Genomic DNA, 24,305 nt, shown 5'->3' with positions numbered 1-24,305 from the left:
TCTAAGGTCATGCACAGGTACTTTTAATAGAGAAATCTTTAATCAGTGGAATAAAGGTGCCCTGGGTACTTTAGAAAATGCTTTTATTGCTCACCTTGGCTATTAAATGACTTGGGAGAAAGGAACATACTATGAGGGGTTGAAGAACTTGGAGACAAGGAGAAAGGAGGGAGCCCGGCTGAGGGAGCCCTCAGCACTGAGAGTTTTCCCCAAAGTAAGGGTTGTGTTTTTTGTTGCTGCCACGTGAAGTTGTTGGTATGCACACAGGAGAGCAGTGGGTAGCTCCTTCAGTTTTAACACTGGAGGGCTGATTTGTTTCCTCTTCTGGTCCTGCTGGGCAAGTATAAAGGGTCCCACTTCGATTTTTTTTTTTTTTTCATGGTTTCCGTGTTACTATCCAGAGGCATGGATGTGATGGAGAAGTAGGATTTTGGCTGGGATCATCTTTCTAAGCCAGGGAGACAAATTAGGAGAAAATATTGACTGACCCACACAAGACTTGGCTTGATTTTCATGTGGGTGAGGTTGTTTTACACTGGGATTTATAAAATGTACCAGCAGACTTAATTCAGTGGTAAATAAAATAATCCTTGCCCTGAACACAGCCCCTTCCCCCAGGTAAATGAGGCAGTTCAGTGAGCTGGGCCTGTGCAGCCCTGTGACATTCTAAGGGACAGTCCCTGAGTGTCCTTAGGAGCTGTTATGTAGAAGGATCCCTGCAGACTTCTCGGTGGATATGTCCATTTGTCCTTCCTTTCTCCTTTTATGTGTCATAAAAGTTATGTCAGGGTACACAGAGCTTAGCAGAGAGAGAAAATTAATTTTTACTGACGGAAGGAGTGTATCTAATTGGGTAATTATGATTTGCCTCAGTTAACAGAGCTGATTTCTTCTCACTGCTTAGCTTGCACAGAAAGTGTTTTGATATCTGTAATGAAAAGATCAAGATCTTGCTTCAGATTCTATTCCACTGCTTACTGTGTGTTCAGACTCCATGGAATATTGATTATGTTTATTATTAATTCAGAGAGGAGAAAACTGTCTTAGAGTCCTACAAGTGCTGTTATCTCAACATCTCCTTGATTTGCTTGTTGTTAGAATTAATAAACACTGCTAAAAATTGCTTTGGGAGAAAACACTTTTGCCTCAGTTGCTCCTGGGGCTGGGTGTAATTTGTTCTTCTGGTTTTTTTGTGTAGTTATCTAACTTGAAACATAGCAGTTGTGTAAGATAGGGAATAGGATCCTGCCAGCTCAGGCTACTCTGCTTTAGAAGTGTGCTAACTGTGTGGAGAAAGATGGAATTAATTCCTGTGAAGCATCTGGGCTGGGGGACAGAGGAATTAGAAAGCAGAAATAAAACAGTGGGGCCTTTTGGATATAACAACTTCACCCCTTCGTTGTCCCTGGAAGTAAATCTTCCTAACTCTATTTTTAAGGTTAAATAGCAGTTGTCTTTTACTGTTTTGGTGTTTCTTTTCCCCAAGAGTTAGAGAAGCTGCTTTTCCCCCAAAGCCCTGACGTGCAGTGCACGTGGGACCGGCAGAGCTTGGCAGGGAAGAGCCGGGAATGCTGCCAGGGACTGTGGCAGTTGCCATTGTTTGTGCAGTGCCTTCCATCCCAGCAGTGTGTGGGACACCGTGTGTTCATCACACAGGATCCATCCCTCTCCTTCCCCACCGCCTGCTGTGCTCTTGACTCAGCGGCTCCGCGTGCAGCTCGTCCTGCCGGCTCCTTCCTCGCTCCCGTTTGAGCAGCAAGACGGTTTAATCAATCACTGTGTGGGCACGACGGCTGAGGGGAAGGCTTCTGCTTTGAATAGCAGTTGAGTAGACAGAAGCTTTCATTCTTAGAATGCCTCCTCGTTCTCTTTTCCCCGGGTTGTTGAGGTGCAGGGCTGGGGAGGAGATGCTTTCCCTGCCTACAGGGCCAAAATCAGAGGGTTTGGGTTGCACCTGAGAAATGCGTGTTCAGACTGAGAGTGCACTGGTGACCCTGGGGTTTGGGGGCCGGGAGATGGACAGGGAGTCAGATCAGCCCATATGGAGCTGCTCTTTCTCCAGCAAACCTTCAAATAGTGATTGTACTCTGTACAAGAGTGGCTGCGGGAATTCTGGGATGTGTTGTAGACCTGACTTCAGACAGGAAGATTTAAGGTTCCAGGTCAAAAGGAACTGGGAAATCAACGGGAATATGAAGATGCCACTTGCTGAAGTTGCTGCACTCAGTGTGTTACCTGCTGTTTCTGAGAAACTGCACTACAGAAGGTGCTCAAACCAAGATTTGTGCATTGCTTGCAGACAATTCCAGCGGTGCCAAGTCTGACATGGACATGGCCTACGAGAGGGCCAGGGTGCACCTCGTCCCCGAGGACGCCGCCGGCAGCCCCACCGTGGCCAAGGTGGGTCTGCTCATCCCCTGAGAGTCCAGCCTGCTTCCTGCCCTCTGCTTCCTTACTGCATTCTGCTCAGAGGCATTTAAATTTCTTCCTTCCTTTGAAACGCTGCCCTTGCAGCTCTGTCCGAGTTGGGGTATTTGGATTTGCAGTATCCTCAAATGGTTTGGGTTGGAAGGGAGCTTTGAAGCCCAACTGGTCCAACCCCCCTGCCATGGCCATGAGCAGGGACACCTTCCTCTAGACCATCCAACCTGGCCTTGAATGTTTTTTTGTATTATTGTTTTTTAACTTAGTTGTTTTAGTAGATTTTAGTGGCTGTCAAGTTGTTTTACTGCACATCTTGAAATTCTGTGGAGGTTCCCTTGGTGAGCAATGGGAAACCACTGCTGCAGCTTTTTGTGTATTTTCTTCCCCTAACTCATGAAGTGGATTATTTGGATTTGTCAGACCATGCTTTATTTGTGAGAGGTACTTTACAGCAAGGAATTAGAAACTTGTATCAGTTGTAGGCTTCCAGTCATTATTTATAAATCTGTTTTTATTTTTGTGGTCTGCTTTTTACAAATACTGACCTGGCAGTTGAGCCCCAAAACACTCTTGAATTATAAAACTGTAACCCAAAATCTGGAATGAAACTGTTGCTCACTGCAACCTTGACAGACATTTTATCTCTTCTTCCATCTTCGTGTACAGGGTTGATGAAGTTTTAGTTCCATCAAGCTGGCAGAAGCCCAGTTTATGGAAAGTCTCTTATTCTTCCCTTTCACAAGCTGTGATGAGTAACTTTGTTTGATTTGAGTGTCAGGCTGTGCAGAAAAGTACAGGGATAGTGAAGTTAGCAAGCTGTTGCTTTTTTGGAAACCTCGATTTCTTTTTTGCAGACCACCAGTTGTGGTGGGTAGAGAATGCAAATGGTAAAGGCAAATTTTGGCCAGGTAGGTGCCAATTTTGATGTTTAAAAACTGATCCTTGATGTGTTTGTTCTCTTTGCAGTCGATATTGAAGAAGACAGTGACAGTGACAGAAACTCCTTCAGCAGTTTTCCATTACAGTGCTGTGCAGGATTCCTGTAACAGCAAACACATTGATGCCATCGTGGAAGCAGCAAAGAAAGACCTCTCAACCTTGATGAAACTTGATGTGAGTTATTGCAAAGGGAACTGGCTTCGGTTCTGCTTTTCATCTCATTCTGCCAGGAACTGAAAAGTGGATTTGTCTCCTCAGTGCACTGGAGATGGGCTGGATGTTTTATTCAGTAGGCTGTTGGAGTCATTAGAAGGGCTGCAATAAATCTGAATTATTCTGTCATTTCCACAAGCCACGCCGGGATGCAGCGCACGAATCTTCCCCGTCTGTGTGCGGAGTTAGCCCTGGGCGTGTGCAATTCCTGCCACCTCACTCTGTGCCCCTGCTGAGTGGGGGAAGCTACCTAAAGGCTCAGGTGATTGCTGAATCCATTAATCCTGGTGGCACTGCATCCCAGGGCGTTGTTTGGGTTTGGAATTGTGTCCCTGGACTTGCCCAGTGGTGCTGGGAGCAGCTCCCAGCTGGGTCCTGTGCCCGTGGCAGGGGCTGTGCCTGATCCTTCCTGAGCTCAACCCCTGCTGAGCCCCTTGGTGTTGTAAGAAAGATTGAAAATTTATGCTTTCATCATTCCCGTCATTCCAGCTGCATTTCATTACAGAGGTGTGTCTGCTCATGTGGATAATCAGACAGTTTGGGAAAGCTCTGCATCTGTCTCAGCCAGCCAGAGACATCCTTGGTTTGTTCCAGCCTGTACTGCAATAATTCCAGTCTGCTGGTGCTGCCAGAGGCTGGGCACAGCTGCTGCACCTCCTCCCCTGCCTTCAGAGCTGTCACCAGACAACACTTGCTAAAACTTGAAAGATTTTACTTTTGGATTTTGGCATTTCCTCCTGACTTCCAAAATTATTCCCCTTGCAGCTTCAAAATCCCTGTCAGGGTCTTTCAGCTCCCAGTTGTGAGGCTCGAGGTGCCTGTTCCACGTCAGCACTGATCGGAGGTCTCTTAGTCTGCAGGAGCCTTACCTGTCTCATTATGTTAATTTTCAGGTTTTTTCAGGCATTTATATCCTCATGAAAGGCTACAGACTATCTTAGAAGAAATTCTTGTTGCAGAAGGAGTAAAGTAGGACTAGGTACCTTCATCTGTTCTGTTCTTGATCCAACTTTCAGATCATAAGCAAAGATTCCAAGGTTGCTGAAGCTCCTGATTTACCGCACTTTTAGTCTAGAATAAGTTTCTCAGTAATTAACAAGTAGCAGTTTAGAGATAATTGCAACAGTATCCTTGAAAGGAAGTGCCTGAGGCACTGTTTGTAAGGTGAAGATCAAAATAATGGTGAAGTAAGGTAGGATTTTCAAGCACCTTAGTTTTTCACAAGCAAATCAGAATCTGGTGGGATGTAGCCAAATGCCAGAAATGTCATTGAAAGCTCAATTTTTTTTTTCCATGTAGGAATAGCAAAAGTTGATTATTCTACAGACAATGCAAGAAGAATCTTACTGTGTACAAAATATTTGTGTTCAATGCTGCTTACATGAAAGAAAATTAATTCTTGTAAGCTCTTCTCTTGAAAAAAATGAGATTTTTCTTTCTTAGCTGGATGGAAGCATTTTAAGTTGTCATTTTTCAGAGCAGCCAATCAGAGTGAATAAAATCAAGATGTTTTAATGACAGGTGGTAGGTTTGGGGTTTGTTGGTTGGTTGGTTGTTCGTTTTTTTTCTCCTGTGACCGAGAGAAAGGTGTAAATGTCTGTAGGAGAGAGTCATTATTTCAGATAGCCTTTAGGTATCTGACTTCAGAATTCAATTTTCTTTTTTTAAATTTTGTTTTAAGTAATGTGAATTCCTTGGATCTGTGTCATGAATGGTTTTCAAGCTCATACCATTTTTGTGTGTTTTCAGCTTTATCTGCAGTTATGATGGGAGGGTTAAGCAGTGTTGCAGGGCATCTCTTCTGTGAGTTATAAGGGAATTTCCTTTGACAAAAGAATTATTTGTCCCAGTTAATTATTGCTTTATTTAAATTGTTTATACTTGGTTTGTGTTTTCACTTCTGTACTGTAAACCCCTGCTAATTTGTTACCCAGAAATAACCTCTGTTGCTTCTTACATTTGTTATTGTAACCAAATTTGTTGGGTTTCCTGCTGCAATCATTTATTAGTCATGGACAGAAAGAAACTTGCTGGGAAATGGAGTTTCTTGGGGTAATGACTTTTTTCTAAAAGCTCGTGGCTGGCAGGGATCAGTGCAGGTTTTTAGGCTAAACCCTGTAACTGTGCAATGCTGAATTTGGGTTTGCTGGTCTCACCCATTTGAGACAGGATGGATTTTATTTGTCAGCTCTTTTCTTGCTTGATGGGGCAGTAATAGCACAGCAAAGGAGGATACCAAGGTCTGCTTGGAGGTCACTCAGTCCCTTCTCACGCCTGAGGCAGAATCAGATATTGCTAAGTCATTTCTGGCAGGTTTTTGGCTAAGCTGTTCTTAAAGATCTCCAGTGATGAGGCTTTCACAGCTCTGAGTACAATCTATCCCAATACTTAAGTAGTCTTAGACACAAAGAAAATCTTTGCAGCAATTTTTCTTGGAGCTAATGCAGCCTGGAAATGCTCTTGATAAGTAGAGCTCGTGGGGGAGCTTGTATTCCCCTACTGAGAGGTGCTTTCAGAGTTACAACTTTGGCTTTAAGAATAGATAATGCTATACAACCATAAATGTCTAAATATAGAAAGAACATTATAAAAATTAGTTGAGTTGCTATTGCTGAACTGAAATATTTTGACAGGTGCTTGTCAGGTTCTCTGCATTGGATATGTTCCCATGAAACAGATTGGCTTTAATAAAACTATTTTTGATGAAAATATGTTCTTTTTATCAGCAGTAGGTGTAAAGAATAATTGTGATTATTTCACTTGCACTATTTTTTTTCAACCCAAAATGGAAAAATTCCAGCCTGGCAGAACAATTACGCTGGTGGAGTGTTTACATCTCTGCTGTGCTGGTTTCCTGCTGGAATGGAGTTAATGACTGGGGTCACACTCTGCTCTGCTCTTGTGCTGAATTGGTTCTTCCTGTGAGTGCAGCTTTCAGTGCTTCTGCCTCTGGGGCAGAGCCTGGGCACAGCCAAGTACCCGGGGAAGGTGTGAGAGCTGGGACTGTGCTGCCTCTCTTCAGCCCAACAGATGAACTCATAACTGAGCTTTGTTTTCTGCCCCAGCCCATTGAGGGGTGGTGATAAAATGTTGAACTTCTGAAGATTTATAAGGAGAGGAGGGGAGCTGTGTGCATGGAGTGACAGGACAACGGAGAATGGCCTTAAGCTGAAGGAGGGCAGGCTTACCTTAGATATTAGGAAGAAATTCTTTATTTGAAGCACGGTGAGGCCCTGGCACAGGGTGCCCAGAGCAGCTGGGGCTGCCCCTGGATCCCTGGCAGTGCCCAAGGCCAGGCTGGACATTGGGGCTGGGAGCAGCCTGGGACAGTGGGAGGTGTCCCTGCCTGGAGTGGATGAGCTTTATGGTCCATTTGAAACCAAACCAGTCTGTGACTCTCTGGTTTGCTGGTTTGGGTGAAAGTTATACCAAAGCAAAGGTGGCCTGAAGCCTTAGGGTTTGATCCTGATTGCTCATGGGACCCCAAATTGTGGGGGCAGTTCTTTGGGATGGAAAGAAAAGTCTGTCCATGCCTGTTTGGTTGTCTGTTATGCCCTCAGGGTTACGGTGGTGAAAGCCATGTATGGATTAAAGGAATTTTTAGGCTCAGCCAGCTCAGCTCCTTGACGTTGCAGGGGATTGGGGCCCAAACTGAGGGTGGCTTTTGGGAAGACCCTTTCCTGCTATGTGCTTTTCAGTTTAGGGGGAAAATTCCCACTTTTCTCTGCCTGAGCACAGGAGTTCATGAGCTTGGGGAAGCTTTTGTTGTACAGTGTGTATAAAAATGCTCTGCAGGTACAGCACAGCTGAGCTCTGTGCCCAGGGCTGGGCTGGGACAAAACCAGTGCTGGATCATCTTGTTCAGTTACTCCATGATGTAGAGAGTCTCCTCTGGTTTCACCTTCCTTTCAGAATAACTTCATGTTTCATGATTTTCATATCAGCTGGTACAGGTCTCTTATCATAATAGACCCTTTAAAGAGTCTGGGTGAAAACTGGCAAATAAAAAGTCTTAAAGAATCCAAGTGTGATCAGTTAAAATGGATCAAACCTTTCTTTCTCTTCTGGCAGAAATGTCTGTTGGGCAGAGAAATATAAAAATAGATGCCATATTTTAAAGAGATTCAAGTAACATAGTCTTAACTGTTATTCTTACTTGCTTTGTTTGGGTGTTTCCTCACGTTCTGGACCTTTAGCTGTGCACAGAGCAGTAAATTGTACCTCACATTCCTTTCTCCTCCAGAATCCTGCGTTGCTGAATGGCAAAGTGACGCTGCATCAGGTCACTGCTGGCACTGTGCTGTCCAGGCAGGGAGATCAGGTGAGTCTGGCTCAGTCTGTGCCCCCCTCCAGGAGGGTTTGTACACATTGATGGGAAATCAAACATTCCCACCTGTCCCTTCCCAAGGCATCTCTTCTGGAGGGGAAACACCGCCAGCTCTGGGCCTTCCTGCACACAGGGCTGGTGCTGCAGCCAGACCCAGAGTGGGAATCTGGTGCCTGTGTGTCATCAGCTCTGATGAAGCTCATGGGGAGTGTCCCACCTGCATCCTTCCTCACGAGCTGTGGGGACTGGGAAGTCTCTTCTCACACCCTGCACTTTGGGTTTTTGTGATGTCACTCCGTTGCAGTAAAGCCCTCGCACAAAACCAATCCAGCATTATTCGTTTATAGCAAAGTGTGTTTAGGATATAACAAGCTTCATTTATAATAATCCTGTGTAAGTAGAGGAGCTTAAGCAAAGCAAGTGATGGGCAGGTCCAGTGCCAGTGCTGGGTTCTGCTCTGCTGACCTGCCATGCCCCTCATCCTGCTGCTGTGATTCCCCATGATCTCCTCCACTCCCAATTCTGTTATTCCTTGATACCTCAAAGATGCAGCCTTCATTTTTCATAACCACCCAAAGGAAACACATCTTTCAATATTGTGCCTGCTTAGTTTTAAATATTCATAACCTGCTTTTAATAATTCACTGTTGTGTCTTATTTTACCTCCTAATTGTTCAAAACCTATAGGGAGCTCTCTGGGAAACAGATCGGTCATGATAGCGCTGTCACTGGGATAATTGCTTTTAAAATCTTGGGGGATTTTTATTGAGCGCTTTTTTTTTTTTTTTTTTTTTTTTCTCCCATTGCTCCAGGATGTCAATGTTTGCTTTGTGGTCTCGGGGATGCTTCACGTGTACCAGAGGAAGATTGACTCTGAGGAGGACACCTGCCTCTTCATCACCCACCCCGGGGAGCTCGTGGGGCAGCTTGCTGTCCTCACTGGGGAGCCGCTGATCTTCACCATCAAGGCCAACAGAGACTGCAGCTTCCTCTCCATCTCCAAGTCCCATTTCTATGAGTGAGTTCTGCCACAAAAACCCGAAATCAATGTATATTTTCTAAGTATTTTTTAGAATTTTTAAATTACTCTTTTGAGCAAAGGACCAGGGCAGTGACTGTCCCACTGTGTTGGGTGCTGGTGGGACCACTTGTCAAATCCTGGGTTTACTCTCACTGCAGGAAAGACATTGAGGGGCTGGAGCATGTCCAGGGAAGGGAATGGAGCTGGGGAAGGGGCTGAAGCACCAGGAGTGGCCGAGGGAGCTGGGAAAGGGGCTCAGCCTGGAGCAAAGGAGGCTCAGGGGGGACCTTGTGGCTCTGCACAAGTCCCTGACAGGAGGGGGCAGCCGGGGGGGTCGGGCTCTGCTGGCAGGGAACAGGGACAGGAGGAGAGGGAACAGCCAGGGGAGGTTCAGGTTGGATTTTAGGGAAAATTTCTTCCCTGAAGGGGTGGTCAGACATCTGAACAGGCTGCTCAGGCAGTGGTGGTGTCACCGTCCCTGGAGGCATTCAGAAAACGTGTGAACAGCTAAGATATGCCTGAGATGTGGCACTTCAGGATATGGTTTAGTGGCCCTGGGGGTATTCAGTTAAAGCTTGGACTTGATGATCTTGGAGGTCTTTTCCAGCTGTAATGATTCCATGATTTTAAATCCAAGTGTTGGATGTCTGTGCTGCTGCAGGTGCATCCCACAGCAAGCCCCTCACTTTCTGGGGTGGGTTTAGGTGCCTGGATGAGCTGTGGCCCATTTATCAGGTGATTTAACTCCAGCAAGAAGCAGTTCAGGGAACGTGGGAATATTAAATGGTGACATCTTTGTTCAAGGCCTATAGAGCACTTAACCCAGTGTGGTGGGAATTATGGCCCGAGAATCATATACTTCATAATCCAGATAAGAAAGTCTGCCCAGAGCCTGCACTTTATGGGTTAATTGCTGCTTTGCCAGGCCCTTTTCTTGCATTCATTATTCCTTTTTGCTGGAAAAGCTCCCCAGTTCTGTTCCCAGGGTGCTGAGTGTGTTGTGAGTGATCAGTCTGGCTGTGACTGTGGGTTTTTAATGTTCATTAATAGAACAGGTTAAAGAATAATTCCCCTGTGGTTCTTTTCTGGACCTTGGATGAATGCTTAAAGGGGAATACAGGTAATTAAAAATCCAATGTGATGACTGTGGTTAGCCTTGTTGCCAATAATAATGATTAATGCCCTTGATTTATTCTGTGATCTTGTAATTTAGAGTTACAATTAGTTCACTCACATAATTTGTGTCTAATGCACAATTTCCTTTCATAAACTCTCCTTCCAGCTTCTGGAATGTGCCGGGAGTTACATGGAGGATGCTGGGCGGTTGTTGTGTTTTCTGGGCCACTGTGATGTTGTCCATCTCTGCACACTTCCTGCTTTCTAAATAACTGCAGCTGTTTGTATTCCCAATCAGCTCTACCCCAGAATCCTTTCTGTGGGGCTTTGGTTTTCCCGCCTGGGGCAGGAGGCTGTGGAACTGAACGTGCTGTGCTCAGCAGGTGCTTGTTGATGAGCTGTGTTTTTCCCAGGTTTGTTAGGTGGTTGTCAGCTCTTTGGCCTGATTTCCCAGAGATGCTTCCCACTTGTGCCATTCCATGTGGTACCCAGCTAGTTCTTCTAAATGGCTGCTTTTTCTCTCTGTCTTTTCCTGCTGCTGTTTTCCTACTTGTTTCTGACTTCAAATTTCATTATGTTGTCTCAGCCAGCCAGGCAGATTTTACCTTTTCCTCCTTTTTTTTTTTTTTTCCCTTGTTTTTTTGATACTCAGGGCTGGATTCTCTCTCATTTGCTGAAGCTCATTTTCCTGAGATTTCTCTTCTCTCTCAAGAACTGAATTACCTCTTGTTTATTCCAGCTTACCTTTCTGCTTCCATTAATCCCTTGCCAGTCAGGGATCAGGACCTATCAATGTATCACCTCATCATCATTTTTGGGTCCTTTCCAAATCTTTTTTTTTCTCCTTTCAAGTCTCTTATCTGTTCTCTCCATTTTACAAGCTCTGTCATATTCCAGCATTTCATCTTCACAATTTGTCCTAAACCACAGGCTTTATGGCACTTCTGACTCCTGTGCCCATATTTAAAAGTGACATTGGAGAAAGGCTTTGAAAAGCATCACATTTCTTCTAGTTGGTTCATTTTTGCTTTGAACTCTGTGAGAAAGAAAAACTTGTTAATAAAATAAGATGCAGTTCTATTTTCCATTTTTATGGAAATTCTATGCTCATAGTCCCACAATGCTCGGCTTTCTCCTTTGCCTGGAATCTCAGAGGAATAGTTCTTGTCTTAATTTGTGTATTTTTCTGTTAGCTTACAGACCGGTGAAATTTGACAAGAACTCCTATTCTCTGTAATTTCGTTCTTGCTTTCTTGTCACATGTGTTTCCTCTTTTCCTCTGTGCTGCCCTGGAACACTGGCTGTGGTTTTTCTCAGTAATTAATGAGAGGGTGAAGCAGAAAGCACATGGTCAATGGTTGCCATGAGGCAAAGAGCCCGGCGTGGAGAATTGAGTGTTGGATGTTGGATTAAATCCTTCCCACTGAAACTTCAGGGCAGGAGCCTTTTGTTGTGTGGTGCTTCCATGAGCAAATGACTGTCTGTAGATGCAGTGTGCAAATCCAGGGGTGGCACCAGCTGAAGGTGAGGTGAATCCAGGGGTAATTCCATGGGATGTGCCTGCAGTGCTTTGGGAGCTGCCACTCTCGGCATGCAGCTCCTGGTAAACGGCAATCAAGTTGTCACCAGGATCTCCTGGGGGAATAAATTCAGGATCTGTGCTACCAGTGGCTCTCTCACATCTTCTGCTTCAGTAAATTTCACAGTTTGGAGGCTTAATCATGTGCACTTGCCAGAGAAGCAGGAATGCTTTGATTTTTATTTGGTCTTGCCAGCTAAGCTGAAAATCCTGTCGCAGCCACATCCCCAAGAATATCTGCAGAAGTTCCAGGCATTCACAGAAACCACTTAGCCCTTTCATTGTTACAGCTGGTGAGCTTTCTAGTAAAGAATCCTCAAAGTCCCTTCAGAAATCTCTGTAGTACAGAGCTTTGGATTTTAATTTTCCCAGTGCCAGGCATGTGCCAAGCAGAAGGATATAAATGCCCACGTGAGAGGAAGGAAACTGGGCTGATAATGGGGGAAAAAACCTCTTTTCTCTTCTCTTGCATAAGGGTGGGTCTTACCTGCTGTGTTAATTCTCTTGTAGAAGCTGCATGGCACTGAGGGATGTGAGAGAGCTGCAAGTGGAAATAAAATAAGCCTGTTAGTAGTTTGCATTTTGAATGCATTAAGTATTAAGATCTATATTGTGAGGGAGGAAAAGAGTAAATGGCTTTTATTGACAACAGCAGACAGCCTGTGTGGGAGGAGACTTTGAGGGCTAAATAAGCAGGTGGAGTAAAACCAATGAGCTAAACCATTCAGGAATTTTTAGGGGCTTTATTTAATTTTTGAATCAGCTGAGAAGGGGGAATAGGGCTGGGTATTTTCCGTGTGTCTGTAGGTATCTTGGTCAGAATGGTGGGATGGCAGGGAAAAATCCGGGCAAGAGAAGAGGTCAGGAGAGAAAAGCTGTGCTGCTTTTTGGTAATGGTGTTTGCTGGCTGGATTTTTGTGTTCTAAATGTGTGGGCAGCAGGGCAGGGGGATTGTGCCCCTGTGCCCCTGTGCTCAGGTGAGACCCCACCTGCAGAGCTGCCCCAGCCCCGGGGCCCAGCACAGGAAGGACCTGGAGCTGCTGGAGAGAGGCCAGAGGAGGCTCCAGGGGGATCAGAGGGATGGAGCAGCTCTGCTGGGAGGAAGGGCTGGGAGAGCTGGGATTGTTCAGCCTGGAGAGGAGAAGCTTTGGGGTGACCTTACTGTGGCCTTGCAGGGCCTGAAGGAGCTGGCAGGAAAGATGGAGAGAGACAAATTTACAGGGTCTAGAGTGCCAGGACACAGGGAATGGCCTCCCACTGCCAGAGGGCAGGGCTGGATGGGATATTGGGAAGGAATTGTTCCCTGGGAGGGTGGGCAGGCCCTGGCACAGGGTGCCCAGAGCAGCTGGGGCTGCCCCTGGATCCCTGGCAGTGTCCAAGGCCAGGCTGGACATTGGGGCTTGGAGCAGCCTTGCATGAGCAGGTTTCATGCAACTCTCTCATCTTTCTGTGTGCACTTCTCATGCTGGGACTGCAGACACGAATCTGCTTCTGTGTGAATTGTTATTTCTCTTGTGAAATAACCATTTTTTAGTAGTCTGCTCTTGATGCTGCACAGGAACAGGAAGGATCAGCTGCCTTTACAGGTAGAGCAACCTGACGTGTGTGATTCATTCACTCCTGGGTGTGCTTCAGGAGGTATCTGAGTGCTCACTCCCTCAGTGACAGGGTGCAGTGATCTTCAGTCTAAAAAGAATGAGAAATTAGACATCCCTGAACAATTCCCAGGTGTCTGTGAGAGTGATTTGTGCTAGGCCTTGCAGTCAGCATGGAGTTTGAGGTTGTCCTGGCAGAACCTCCTCAAAGTTTTTCAGTTTGAGGAACATACTGAATTACATGATGTCTTTATTATTAGAGACTTTTAAGCACGGCTAAAAACATTCAGTGTGAAGATTGGGAGCTTTATTAGGAGATATTTCAGTTCTTTGTGGTCTTTGCGACAGGGAAAAGGGAATATTTGAAATGCAGAGCAGGTCTTTTATTTTTCAGAGCATCAGACTTTACATATAAAAAGATTCTGATGTGATATGTGGGGGAAAGTGAGCAGGAGCTAGAGACTGAGATGTGCAGAACAGCAGGGAGGGAAGATCCTGGGGACAGGATGAACATTTCCTTGAGTCATGAGAGACCTGTGTGAGGGGGAAATGAGGAGGGTGGCTCATACACAAGAGTTCATGTGGCTCCTGTCCACCCTGCTGCACTGGGAGAAGGGCCAGACAGCAGGACTGGCATCCTGCTTCTAGGACAGTGCCAGCTCTGAGTGCCATTTAATTTGGGCTGGGTTGGAAGCTGGGCAGCCCCGTGTTTTGTCAGAGAGTCCCTGATGAGAGTGGTGGTGGCAGGAGTGGGGTGTGGCCTGGGAGTTTCTGCCCAGCTGCACTGGGATGTGGTGCCTGTGGGCACCTACTCCTGTTCTGGGGAGGGGGTTCAGTAACACTTGCCTTTTTCCTCAGGATTATGCGGGAGCAGCCCAGTGTGGTGCTGGGGGTGGCCCACACCGTTGTGAAGAGAATGTCCCCCTTTGTCAGGCAAATTGACTTCGCCCTGGACTGGATGGAGGTGGAGGCTGGACGAGCTGTGTACAGGTGAGATGTGGACAAAATTGTACGTTTGTTGACATTTTCCTGCTTCATGAGCTGTGCTCCCTTGGGGATGGGTGGAATGAGAACCTCAGACTGTATTTATCAGCCATTCCATCGGGTTTATCTGTTTGCCTGTTTTGAGATGATTTTCTTTCCGCAGTACCTTCAACACTGCCTCCTGTCTCCACATGTTGCTAAATTATTTCATACTATTCCTCATCTTTTCTGTTGTCTTGGCGAGCTTTTAAAGTGACATAATTGATTAAGACACAGACAGTTCTCTGTTCTGGTGGTAGTTTCTGCATTGTTGAGGGCATGAACATCTATTGCTCAGAGGTTTTCAGCCGTTCTGAAATAAACAGCAAAACTCAAAGGTAATTCAGTTAGGCTTATTCAGTAGTAAATTAAAAATAGCCATTTTGTGTTTAAGGGGCAAAAGTTACCTTGGGAAAACTTAGTTTTATGGATATGTACTAGGATTCTATTGAGCTGTTATGTGGTTGTTGCAGTGGTGGGAGAGTAACAGTCTGATTTAGGACATGATCTGTATGATTGTAGTTTTTATAACCATACCTACAGCACCAATGCTAATGGAAGTTTTGGGTTACTCTGTGCATCAAAGCATTCCCAGCTGTCAATATCTTGTTAAAATCATCTGGAATTCCTTGCATTTGGCTGAGCTCCACCACCAGAAGTGTGGCATTCCAAGCAGCACTCCTAATTGTGCCAGCTGGGTAGAGCAAAATGTTCTTAGTAGACAAAGGTGTGTGCACCAAATCTGGAGCCACTTGGAGCTTTTTCTCTTTGACCTGCAGAATTCCTCAGCACATCTACGTTGACCTTGCAATGGGAACGAGCTCCTGAGTAACCAGCAGTGAGCCTGTGGTGTCCCCTGGGGCCCACTCACACCCTGGTCATCCCCTTCCAGTGCTAACATGGAACCCCACACTGACAAAGGCTCATCCAGTCCCACCCCTGCCATGGGCAGGGACACCTCCCACTGTCCCAGGCTGCTCCAAGCCCCAATGTCCAGCCTGGCCTTGGGCACTGCCAGGGATCCAGGGGCAGCTCTGGGCACCCTGTGGCAGGGCCTGCCCACCCTCCCAGGGAACAATTCCTTCCCAATATCCCATCTAAATCTACTCCCTTTGAGTTGGAAACCATTCCCCTTTTGTCCTATCACTCCTTATCTCAGTTAACTGTGCACAGCCTGTACATTTACACATTAAACATACTTCCAGTCACCTCTTAACAAGTGCCTGCTCCATTCCTCGTTTGCTCATTACCTGTCAATTAAACACTTTCCTGTGTCTTCCAAGCCAGGCAGGGAAAAATCACCAACTTACTCAAAGCCTCCAGAGTCGTTTGCTGAGCAGAGATGCTTCCTTAATGCTGGTTATGGATTCTTTTCCCTGCAGGCAGGGTGACAAGTCTGACTGCACGTACATCGTGCTGAACGGCCGCCTGCGCTCCGTGCTGCGCATGGACGACGGCAAGAAGCACCTGACCGGGGAGTACGGCCGGGGGGACCTCATTGGAGTGGTGAGAGGGGGTCAGAGTGACCTGTCCAGCTGGGAAACTGGGATTTATTCCATGCCAAACACACACAGTCGTGCTCCCATCCCTTGTTTATCCTAAGGGCTTCCGAAGTTGAAAATGTGGCAAACTCCCTTCTGCCTGGAAAGCTTTTGTAATGATTGGTGAGTGGGGTTGTTAGGCTTGGTTTGAAAAGAAGGATAAACCCAAAAAAGGTCACTGCCAGATGAGCAGGTCCTGCCTGGTGCTCCTCTGTGCTATGGGTTACTTTCCTCCCAGTGAGAGCAGTGCAGCCTGTTAGATCAGGGCTGGAGGAATTGCAGGAATGTGCACTAAAGGGGGATTTGAATAAATTTAGTGCCATAGGAAGATTCAGTTTGGCTGAGCCCCCCCTGGAAGTGTCTAGTCCAGCCTCCTCAGAGTTAGCAGAGCTGACTTCAAAGCTTTGTCAGGTTTTTGAGGGAGTGTGTAATTATTATAGTTATTAAAGCAACTGTTCATTTCAAAATTGTAGTATTTATCCATGTTTAATTTCTCTCTTATGTTCATTTTTTTTGTTTCTCAGACCTAGATAACAGCAGAAATAGGAGTCATAAATATGCGTGGCTTGTCTGATTTTTTATATTTAAAATCAGAAGATTTCTGAAGTTCTGAGCTTGTTGTTCGGTCCCTGTTCTGCTTTCTGAGCTGAAAACTAAACACTGAACGTGCATCTGTTTATGGGCAGAATTAGCATAGCTCTGAAGCCAGAAAACATGTGAATTGGGATTAGTGCTGTGGGAAGAAATCCTTTTTTGTAGGAGTGAAGGGGAAAGAGGAGTCCAAAGCTCCCTTTAGAGAGCTGATCCAAAATTGTGCCTGTGGAGTACATGAGGCAGTTCTGGTGGTGCTCCCAGCATAGACAGAGCTGGGCTGGGCTGGTGCTTGCCCCATATTTGATAGCTCCATGTGCTCAGTATTTAAGGATCTCTTCCCACACTCCGTGCTGCTCTGGCTGAGGGGTTGTGTTGGCTTGGGATGGTGTTTGGAGAGGCAGGTCTGTGCTGGAATGTGCTAAAGCACCACAAGTTTTATTTGTTTTTTTCTTTCTTTGGGATACCTCATTAAAGGTAAAATGACATGGTTTGACAGGAACTAAAGCTGACATCTTTTGTGACTAATCACGATGGTGTGAGGCCTTTTGGTGTGTGAAGAAGGGTTTGTCAGTTTTGTCACATCCAGGCATTCTCCTGCTTTCCTCTGCCTGTGGTGATCTGCAGCTTTTCACTGTCAAGCTCCTGGAGTTTTGCAGTGCTCCCAGGTTAAAAACAGAGCTGTTCTACTTTCTGAAAGCAGTTTTGAGTGACAGGGCAGCATATGGTGCTCAGAGGGAGGTGAGGCCCTGGCACAGGGTGCCCAGGGAAGCTGTGGCTACCTCTGGATCCCTGGCAATGTCCAAGGCCAGGCTGGACATTGGGGCTTGGAGCAGCCTGGGACAGTGGGGGTGGGATGGGATGATCCTTGAGGTCCCTTCCCACCCAATCTTTTTTACAATTCAGTGATTCTATGAAACAGTCCAAACTCCACCTCCCTGTGCAAGGACTGGTGCTGTTTGGGTGTAGCATTCCAGGCTGGCCCAGCTGTTTATCTGGGGAGGAAGGAGGAGGTGGGTTTGGTGGCTGCACTGGGCTGTGTGTGCTGTAACAGTGCCACGTTTGCTGCTGAGTGCCCAGGCAGGGATATAGAAACACCCGTGCAGTTTGTGCCTCAACCACAAGTCCCTGTTTTGGATCCATGTTATGACATGAATCACGTTGGAGACTTTAGTGACTCCATGGACGTTGTCATCTCCTTCCTGCCCACAGCTCCCAGCCCCACTGACTCACTCTGCCATTTGTTTAAAGTGTCTCCATGCTCTGGCTGCCTTTTGCAAACATGGGGGAGGATCTGTGAAGAATGCCAGCATTAATGCAGAGGCCATTAGCGAAATGGTATTTTTGCTTTTCAAAAGTTTTGTTTATCCCCTTCTGCAGAATCTGTTATAAACCTTTAAAAACCTGCTGAAGGGTTGGGGTTTTTTTCCCTGACATTAACATAATTGGGGTTCTGGGTGCTTGAAGGGAATGAAAGCAGCAGTTGGTGTTGGTAATTGGTTTTTTTGGAGCTGGTGGCTTGTTCCTCCCTGAACGCCTCCGAGACCCTCCCGTGTCATCCGTAATTGTGGGCACTTAGAAAACACGAGAGTCTTTAGTTGATGTTTTTTTGTTTACTGCCTATGTCAGAACTTTTAAAATGCCACGTGTCATTTGCATAAGAGATTAGGCTCTGCCATTCCTGCTTTCAGAAGAAAAGCAGTGCAAGATGAAGGGTTTCAGACAAGATGTTCATTTCCAAGCGTGTGCGTGCGCTCCCCAGGCTCAACTTGTGGCTCGAACTGTTTTGTTCCCTGTACTGACTCAATGGCATCTGTTCCTGAGGTCTGTCGATGCAGGGGGGGAAGAACAGATTAGAAACTGAAGTTTCTTCCCTGTGGAGTTCCTTGAAGAGCTGACAAGGACAGTTGTGTCAGGGGAAAAGGATCCTGACTCCTGGGGAGCCTTTATGGAGGGACACTGGCTGCTGTTGGCCCTGTTGATGGGCAACTCCAGGCAGTGCATCTGGTCAAATCAAGTCAAAACTCAATGAAAAAATTTCCAAATAATTTTTAAAGAACAATGATGAATCTGTTAAAGAATTCCCTCCCAGTTGAAATACAGTTGATGTAAGCCTTGCTTTCCAGAGACTAAGATTTGACCTATTTAGGGGAATTCTTCTAATTTGGTGGTCCATTGCTATAGCTGCACTTATGGAAAAACGTTGAAATGTGAATTTTATCTGCCAGCTAAAGGGTCACTTTTCTAGTATCACCTCTGCCATGCCCAGGTGATCCCAGAGGAGATCAGAGAAGCCAACCGTGTGTTGATAGCATGAAAAGCCTTCTCTTTACCAAGCTACTTGTTTAAAATGCTTATCTTATCTCTCTCTTCTAAATCTTAGCTTATCTCTCACTTCTTTTCTCGATGTTGCTGCTTTGGTTTTGATCTTGATTAACCACTGGAAATTGTAGTTCTTCCTCTTGTTCTCTTGCTCTCATTAGCACTTTGTTGTGGGTGAGAGAGGATTCCTTTTAATTTGCTTTTTGTGCCTGTCAATAGCAGGTGCTGCCCAGGCTCTGACATTGTGTTTTCCCTGGCACTGCTGCTGGGACTGGGGCAATTATCCCGTGGTTTATTCCAAACTGCAGAGTAGGTTGTTAGAACGCAGGGTCACAACTCCAAGCATGTGTTCAGGTGGGTGTTCTTTGCTTTTTGCACTGCTGGGACGACAGCAGTGGGTGAGGAGAAGGCAACAAACCTATCAGAGGCATCCCTCAGAATAATCTGCTGCTGAATTAAAGTTGTTTGTGCACTGCCTGCGCCCTTCAAACACCTGCAGCTGGTGGAACCTTCAATGCAATGAGGTTTTTATGCAAGGCCACACTTTGTCTTCCTTCGGTTCTGAAGGATGGCTGCAGTGTTGGGGAGATGACTGAATGCCAGGCAGGTCTCAGGGCCCTCAGCAACAGCTGTTAACTCCAAATATTTTCCAGAGCTGGGCTTTTCAGTGGCTTAGAGCTGGGTTTACCAGCAGTGTCCCCTCTCAGGACACTGTTGTGTGCAGGGTCTGACCCAAAACCAGTCAGCTTTCAAAAATACCTGCTGAGAGGGGAAGTTGCAGCGATGTTTTGATTAATTCAAGACCTTTTCTGTTTCTCTTTAATAACCAGAATGTTCCTGTTATCAGGAGGGCGACACACAGTCACTTCTGGGTAGAGAAACTGCTGAACAAGTGCAGAAAGGCATTGTGCACTGACTCTGGGAACACAGGGACAAATTGCAGAAAAAGAACCCTCAGCTGCCAGTGCTGCAGCACACTGGTCCTGCTGGGCAGGAAATCATGTTTTACATTCTAGAAATAAGACATTTTAAGTATTTTCAGATGTTAAGCTGTTCATCTAATTAAGACAGCTAAATGTCCATGGCTTTTTTCTCTCTAAAAAGTTGAAACCCAAGAAGAATCTGTAAATGGCTTATGATTTCCTCAGGGGATTGGAGCGTTGTCCTTTGGAAATGTAACACTGTTAGAAATCTTTAATTGCTGTGTAATCCTCAAAGGAATCACACAAAGGGAACTATCAGGATTACACTTGTCAGGCTTTTGTTCTTTATCAGTATTAATGTTATCAGGCAGCTCCAAAGCCAGCTGAATGTCACTGCACCCTCCACATTAAGGCTGCTTTGCTCTGCCTTTTTTAAACATGTGATTTCTTTTTTGCCAATTCCTTGCATTTTTGTGATTTTTGTCAAACCATGGCTACTTCATTTGCTGAAGCTGTAAGATACTACAAAGCTATTTCAGGTGAATTCAGGTTATTGTCACTTCAGGCACACTGTGCACAGCCTGTAGCTGTGGGAATTGGTGGATGAGGTTCAGGAACAGGCTGGAAGACATGGCCCTGGAAGGGATTGTTCTCTTTTCATCTTTTCCTCTCTCTCTTGGTAATACATTACTGAAAATGATTCTTTTCCTAGCAGCATCTTAGGTGTGAACTCGTGTTTAAAACAACCAACAAAAGCAAAGCCAAAAAAATCCAAACCATCCAGTGAAACCCCCAAGCAACCAATCCTCACACCAAACTCCAGACCACAAACAGCAAACCCCCAGTATTTGCCAGCCCCAAAGGGAGGCAGAGGAAGCCCTGAGGAATGAGTTCACATTTGCACAGCTGAATTAGCATCAGAATGAAATGAGCTGTGTTCTGATTTCCAAGCCCATCTTGAGGGTGTTTTTGTTAAAACTCAAATCACTGATCTGAACCATCTGTGTGAACCTTGGTTTCCTATGAGGATCTTCCCTGAATGAAGCTGCTGAGTGCTGTCTATTTTTCAGATTCTTTACAGCTACTTCTTCTTTTTATCCACTGCAATTTCCTTTTATCTTTGTTTGCCTCAAGTTCTAAACAGCTGCTGAGGGTAGGAGATCACCCAGAACTGCAAATTGTTGTGGTGCAGTTCAGTGTTCTCCTGGCTGGCTGGGAAAACCACAGCACGGCTTTGACAGGATCTGGCATTAAATTGTGTGGATTTGTGTTGTGTGGGAAAGTCATTTGGCTGTGGAGCTGCCTCAGATATCACTGCAGAGTGCTTGATGTGCTTTGTGTCCTAGGCCACATTCTTTTTAGAGTATGAGGAGCTTTGATAACAGATAGTGATGGAAATTGTGACCTGCTGGGCTCCAGACAGGTGATTTCATGCATTAGGCCGATGTTCCTTAAGATATTTTGTGTCTCCCTCCTGCTTCCACCTGAAATTTTGTGATAATGTTTGCTAAGTCCAGCTATCAACCCTTGATACACCTCCTGATCCCCTGCAGGACAGCTTTTTACTTCCCTTGCCTCCTTCTCCTTTCTCCCTTCCATTTTGAGGGATTCTATGTGGAACTAGGCTGGCTGGGGAGCAGCAGAGGTTAATATTGCATCCCCTTAAACCCTGGCAAATGCACAATAGAAATTCTTGTTTTCCTTGATAGAACCTGTTTGGTTTTGGTTTTGTTTTTTTTTTTTTTTCCCTTGGGCAAGCATCGTTAAATAAAAGCCACTGAGAGAGAGAGAGGGACAAGTGTGATCCTTGTCATCACCACCAGAATGCTTGGAGGGCAGTGAGTGGTGGGAGGAGAGCCCAGTGGAGGTGACAGGAAGCAGTTTTGGTGGAAGAGTTGGCAGTGGAGGATGGGGAAGGGTCCCTGATAAAGTTCCAGCCAGGTTTGGGGCTCTTGTGTGAGCTGAGTCCAAACCAACTGGATCTCTCCCTTCTAGGAAAGTACTTGTGTAGCTCATCATTGTTTTCTCTATCTCTGTTCAGGAAATTCAGGTATAATTCACCCAAAGAGGAGCAGCCTGCCCAGGGCACTGCACTTGCAGATCCTCTTCCAACAGCCTGCATAAATGTGATGGTTTTGGTGGGTGTTTGGTGTGGGTGTCTCAGGTGGCTTCTGACATGGTTTTTGGTGGTGTTTTGACCTCAGTGTTGGATTTAGGGCAGCAAAACATGCATGAAACTTCACATATGTTCTACAGCCACATGTAAATAAGGAGTAAAACTTAAATACAGGAGGTTGGGCTGTTACCAATTCCCTTCCCAGCTTTGATCTTGCTCTTTTCTGTCCCTTAATGACATTCACTGCTGCAACAGGACTGTCATTGCACTGCTACAAAGTCCTGGCTCAGTCCTTTGGGGAGAACCTGTGGCGTGACTCCATCTGCCCTAATTACAAAAGGTACCAAGCTCAGCCTTACTGGATTTTTACCTCTGTTTTAGATCTACACTTGCATATAGCCACATATAGATACACAAGACTTACATGCACGAGTGTGTGTAAGTCTTTCATGTTTTTTTAAAACGTTTATCTATTAAAAAAATGAGAGAGGGAAGTTTGGATTCTTCTTTGCACACAGCAGAAGGGCTGGATGTCCTCAGTCACGGGGTTAACTTGGCACACAGGAGATTGCAGAAGGTGGTTGTTAGAACAACTTTGAAGAGTACATGGTGTTCTGAGTTCATCCACTGGCACTGCTCCCACAAATAGCATTGATTTGCAGCTTGTCTGTTTGCTCTTCCCACTCATTCACTGTTTCCAGCAGTGTCTCCTCCTTTGTCCTTTTCTGATACAAACAAGTTAATGTTTCAGGTCCTTCTGAGCTGGGGCTGGAGCAAACAGTGTTGAGATGAGCATCCTCTGCTGCTCCAGGTGCAAGTGAGCTGGAGAAGGGTCTGAGGGCAGCTTGTTTAAGCCAGAGAAAGCCAGGGTTCCATTTAGTGTTTGGTTGCCCTTCATGGAGCATTGATGGTGTTGCCTCACTGGCTTCAGTTGCAGCTGCAGCAGCTCCTGTCCTTGTCTGGACAAAGGCACTGCTGTGACAATCCACAGGTGGCTCTTTTGTGCTCTTCCAGTGCTGGTGGTGGCCTTGAGATACAGGTGTGCTACCTGTCAGCTGCCTCACTGCCTGTTCCTTCTCCAGAGCCTCCTGAACTAGCAGCAGGTGTCAGTGTTGATATTTCTTCTCCTTATCCCTCCTCGGGTGCATGTCCTTTCATCCCTGTCCTTTGTGTCCTTCCCCAGCACACTGGGGTGAGCTGGTGGCTTTGTGTCGTGCTTGGCCTGCTTTGGGGTGGGTGTTTCAGGATGGAGTGATGGAGTTTTGGCAGATGGTCTTTCCAGAGGAGAGGTGGGTGTCTGTGCACCCCCAGTGTCACCCTGTTGTGTCTGGAGCTGCACCCTGTGAGGACAGGTCCTGCCTGCTCTGTTGATGCTCCTGGTGGGAGCCTAGCCTGTGCTGAAGAGAAGACAATACAAGTATCAGGCTAACTACCAGACAGAGATTGTGGCTGTTAGGGAGGAGGATTTGGAAAATGAAGAGCTTAAGCTACATAATTTAATAATCCTTGGGGTCCTGCCCTGCTTCCCAGGGTCTCCTTGTGATCTTTCACTTGTGTCCTCTGACTGCATCGTGTCAGCACAGGGGCCACAGGGAGGGTTCCCTTGGTGAGGAAAGATCTCTGCTTTTTGTGAGCTGGCAGCAAGGAAAAATCGATGGGAGAGAAAGAAATATGATGTGTGAGAGGATGAAAGATTCTTGGTTGGAATAGTGGCCATGGTGAAGAGGGGCTGAAGGCAGTGTGCCACAGAATGGATGGGATGGGAATGCATGGGAAGAGCCACTGGTGTAAATGTGCTCCTGGCTGGAGGCTGGGGAGAACAGGCCTGTGGCTGGGAACATTTGCACTGGACGTGTCTCCTTATACCTAGATCTGCTTGAAATCTCACTTGGAAAGAAACAATCTCCACAAGAAAGTACTTGGAAATAATTTGTATTTTTAGTGGCTTCCAACTGTGAGAAAAGTCACCCAACAGTTTGTCAGACTGAGGCTGAATTTGTCTGCGGAAGCAACATTTTCTTGCCAGCAAATCAACTGCCCTACACCAGCCCCAGTTTCCTCCAGGAAGTCTCAGAGATGCTGAAGGCTGAGCAGGAGAATAACTGTGCTCAGGACACTGGGGCTGTGCACACACCGAAACTTAAGCAAATAAAGTGATTTCTTGAATGCAGCTCAGAAAGGAATTTGTACTTAGACCAACTCACAGAATATGTCACTTGCTGGTTTTTACCTCCCAACTGTGTCATTTGGAAAGCTGTAAAGAACTGTCAGGAATGACTGTTGGAAATGAAGTCAAAAGAGGTCGTGAGAGTATAAATTGCTTTTCCCCTCCCTGTAAAAGATTTACAGCAACACTTTTTCTTCAGATAGAACTTGTAAGGCAGGGTTGTGAATCATGTGCATCGTATGGGATGGAGGCAGCAAAACCTGGTTTTGTCACTATTTAATACTGAACTAAGAGAAGGTGTGGGAATCATGGAGTTCCAGGCTGGTTTGGGTTTAAAAGGACCTTAAAGCTCATCCAGTTCCATCCCTCTGTCCCTTCCACTCGATTTCTCAAACCCCCTCCCTGTCA

At 46.0% G+C, this 24,305-nt stretch overlaps 1 protein-coding gene across 2 annotated transcripts in view; it reads left to right on the top strand.

Moving 5' to 3' along the window:
• Window positions 1-24,305, top strand: part of PNPLA7 (patatin like phospholipase domain containing 7) — a 117,645-nt gene that overhangs the window by 18,159 nt on the left and 75,181 nt on the right. For both annotated transcript variants that reach the window (XM_032130769.1, XM_032130768.1), the window contains exons 14-19: window positions 2,300-2,400; window positions 3,391-3,537; window positions 7,820-7,897; window positions 8,716-8,921; window positions 14,073-14,204; window positions 15,620-15,743. In XM_032130769.1, coding sequence (XP_031986660.1) covers window positions 2,300-2,400; window positions 3,391-3,537; window positions 7,820-7,897; window positions 8,716-8,921; window positions 14,073-14,204; window positions 15,620-15,743 — 788 coding nt within the window. The remainder of the gene's footprint in view (window positions 1-2,299; window positions 2,401-3,390; window positions 3,538-7,819; window positions 7,898-8,715; window positions 8,922-14,072; window positions 14,205-15,619; window positions 15,744-24,305) is intronic.

The sequence above is a fragment of the Corvus moneduloides genome, chromosome 21, assembly GCF_009650955.1.
Source record: "Corvus moneduloides isolate bCorMon1 chromosome 21, bCorMon1.pri, whole genome shotgun sequence".
Classification (NCBI taxonomy): Eukaryota; Metazoa; Chordata; class Aves; order Passeriformes; family Corvidae; genus Corvus; species Corvus moneduloides.
This window is presented reverse-complemented; position numbering and strand designations above follow the sequence as displayed.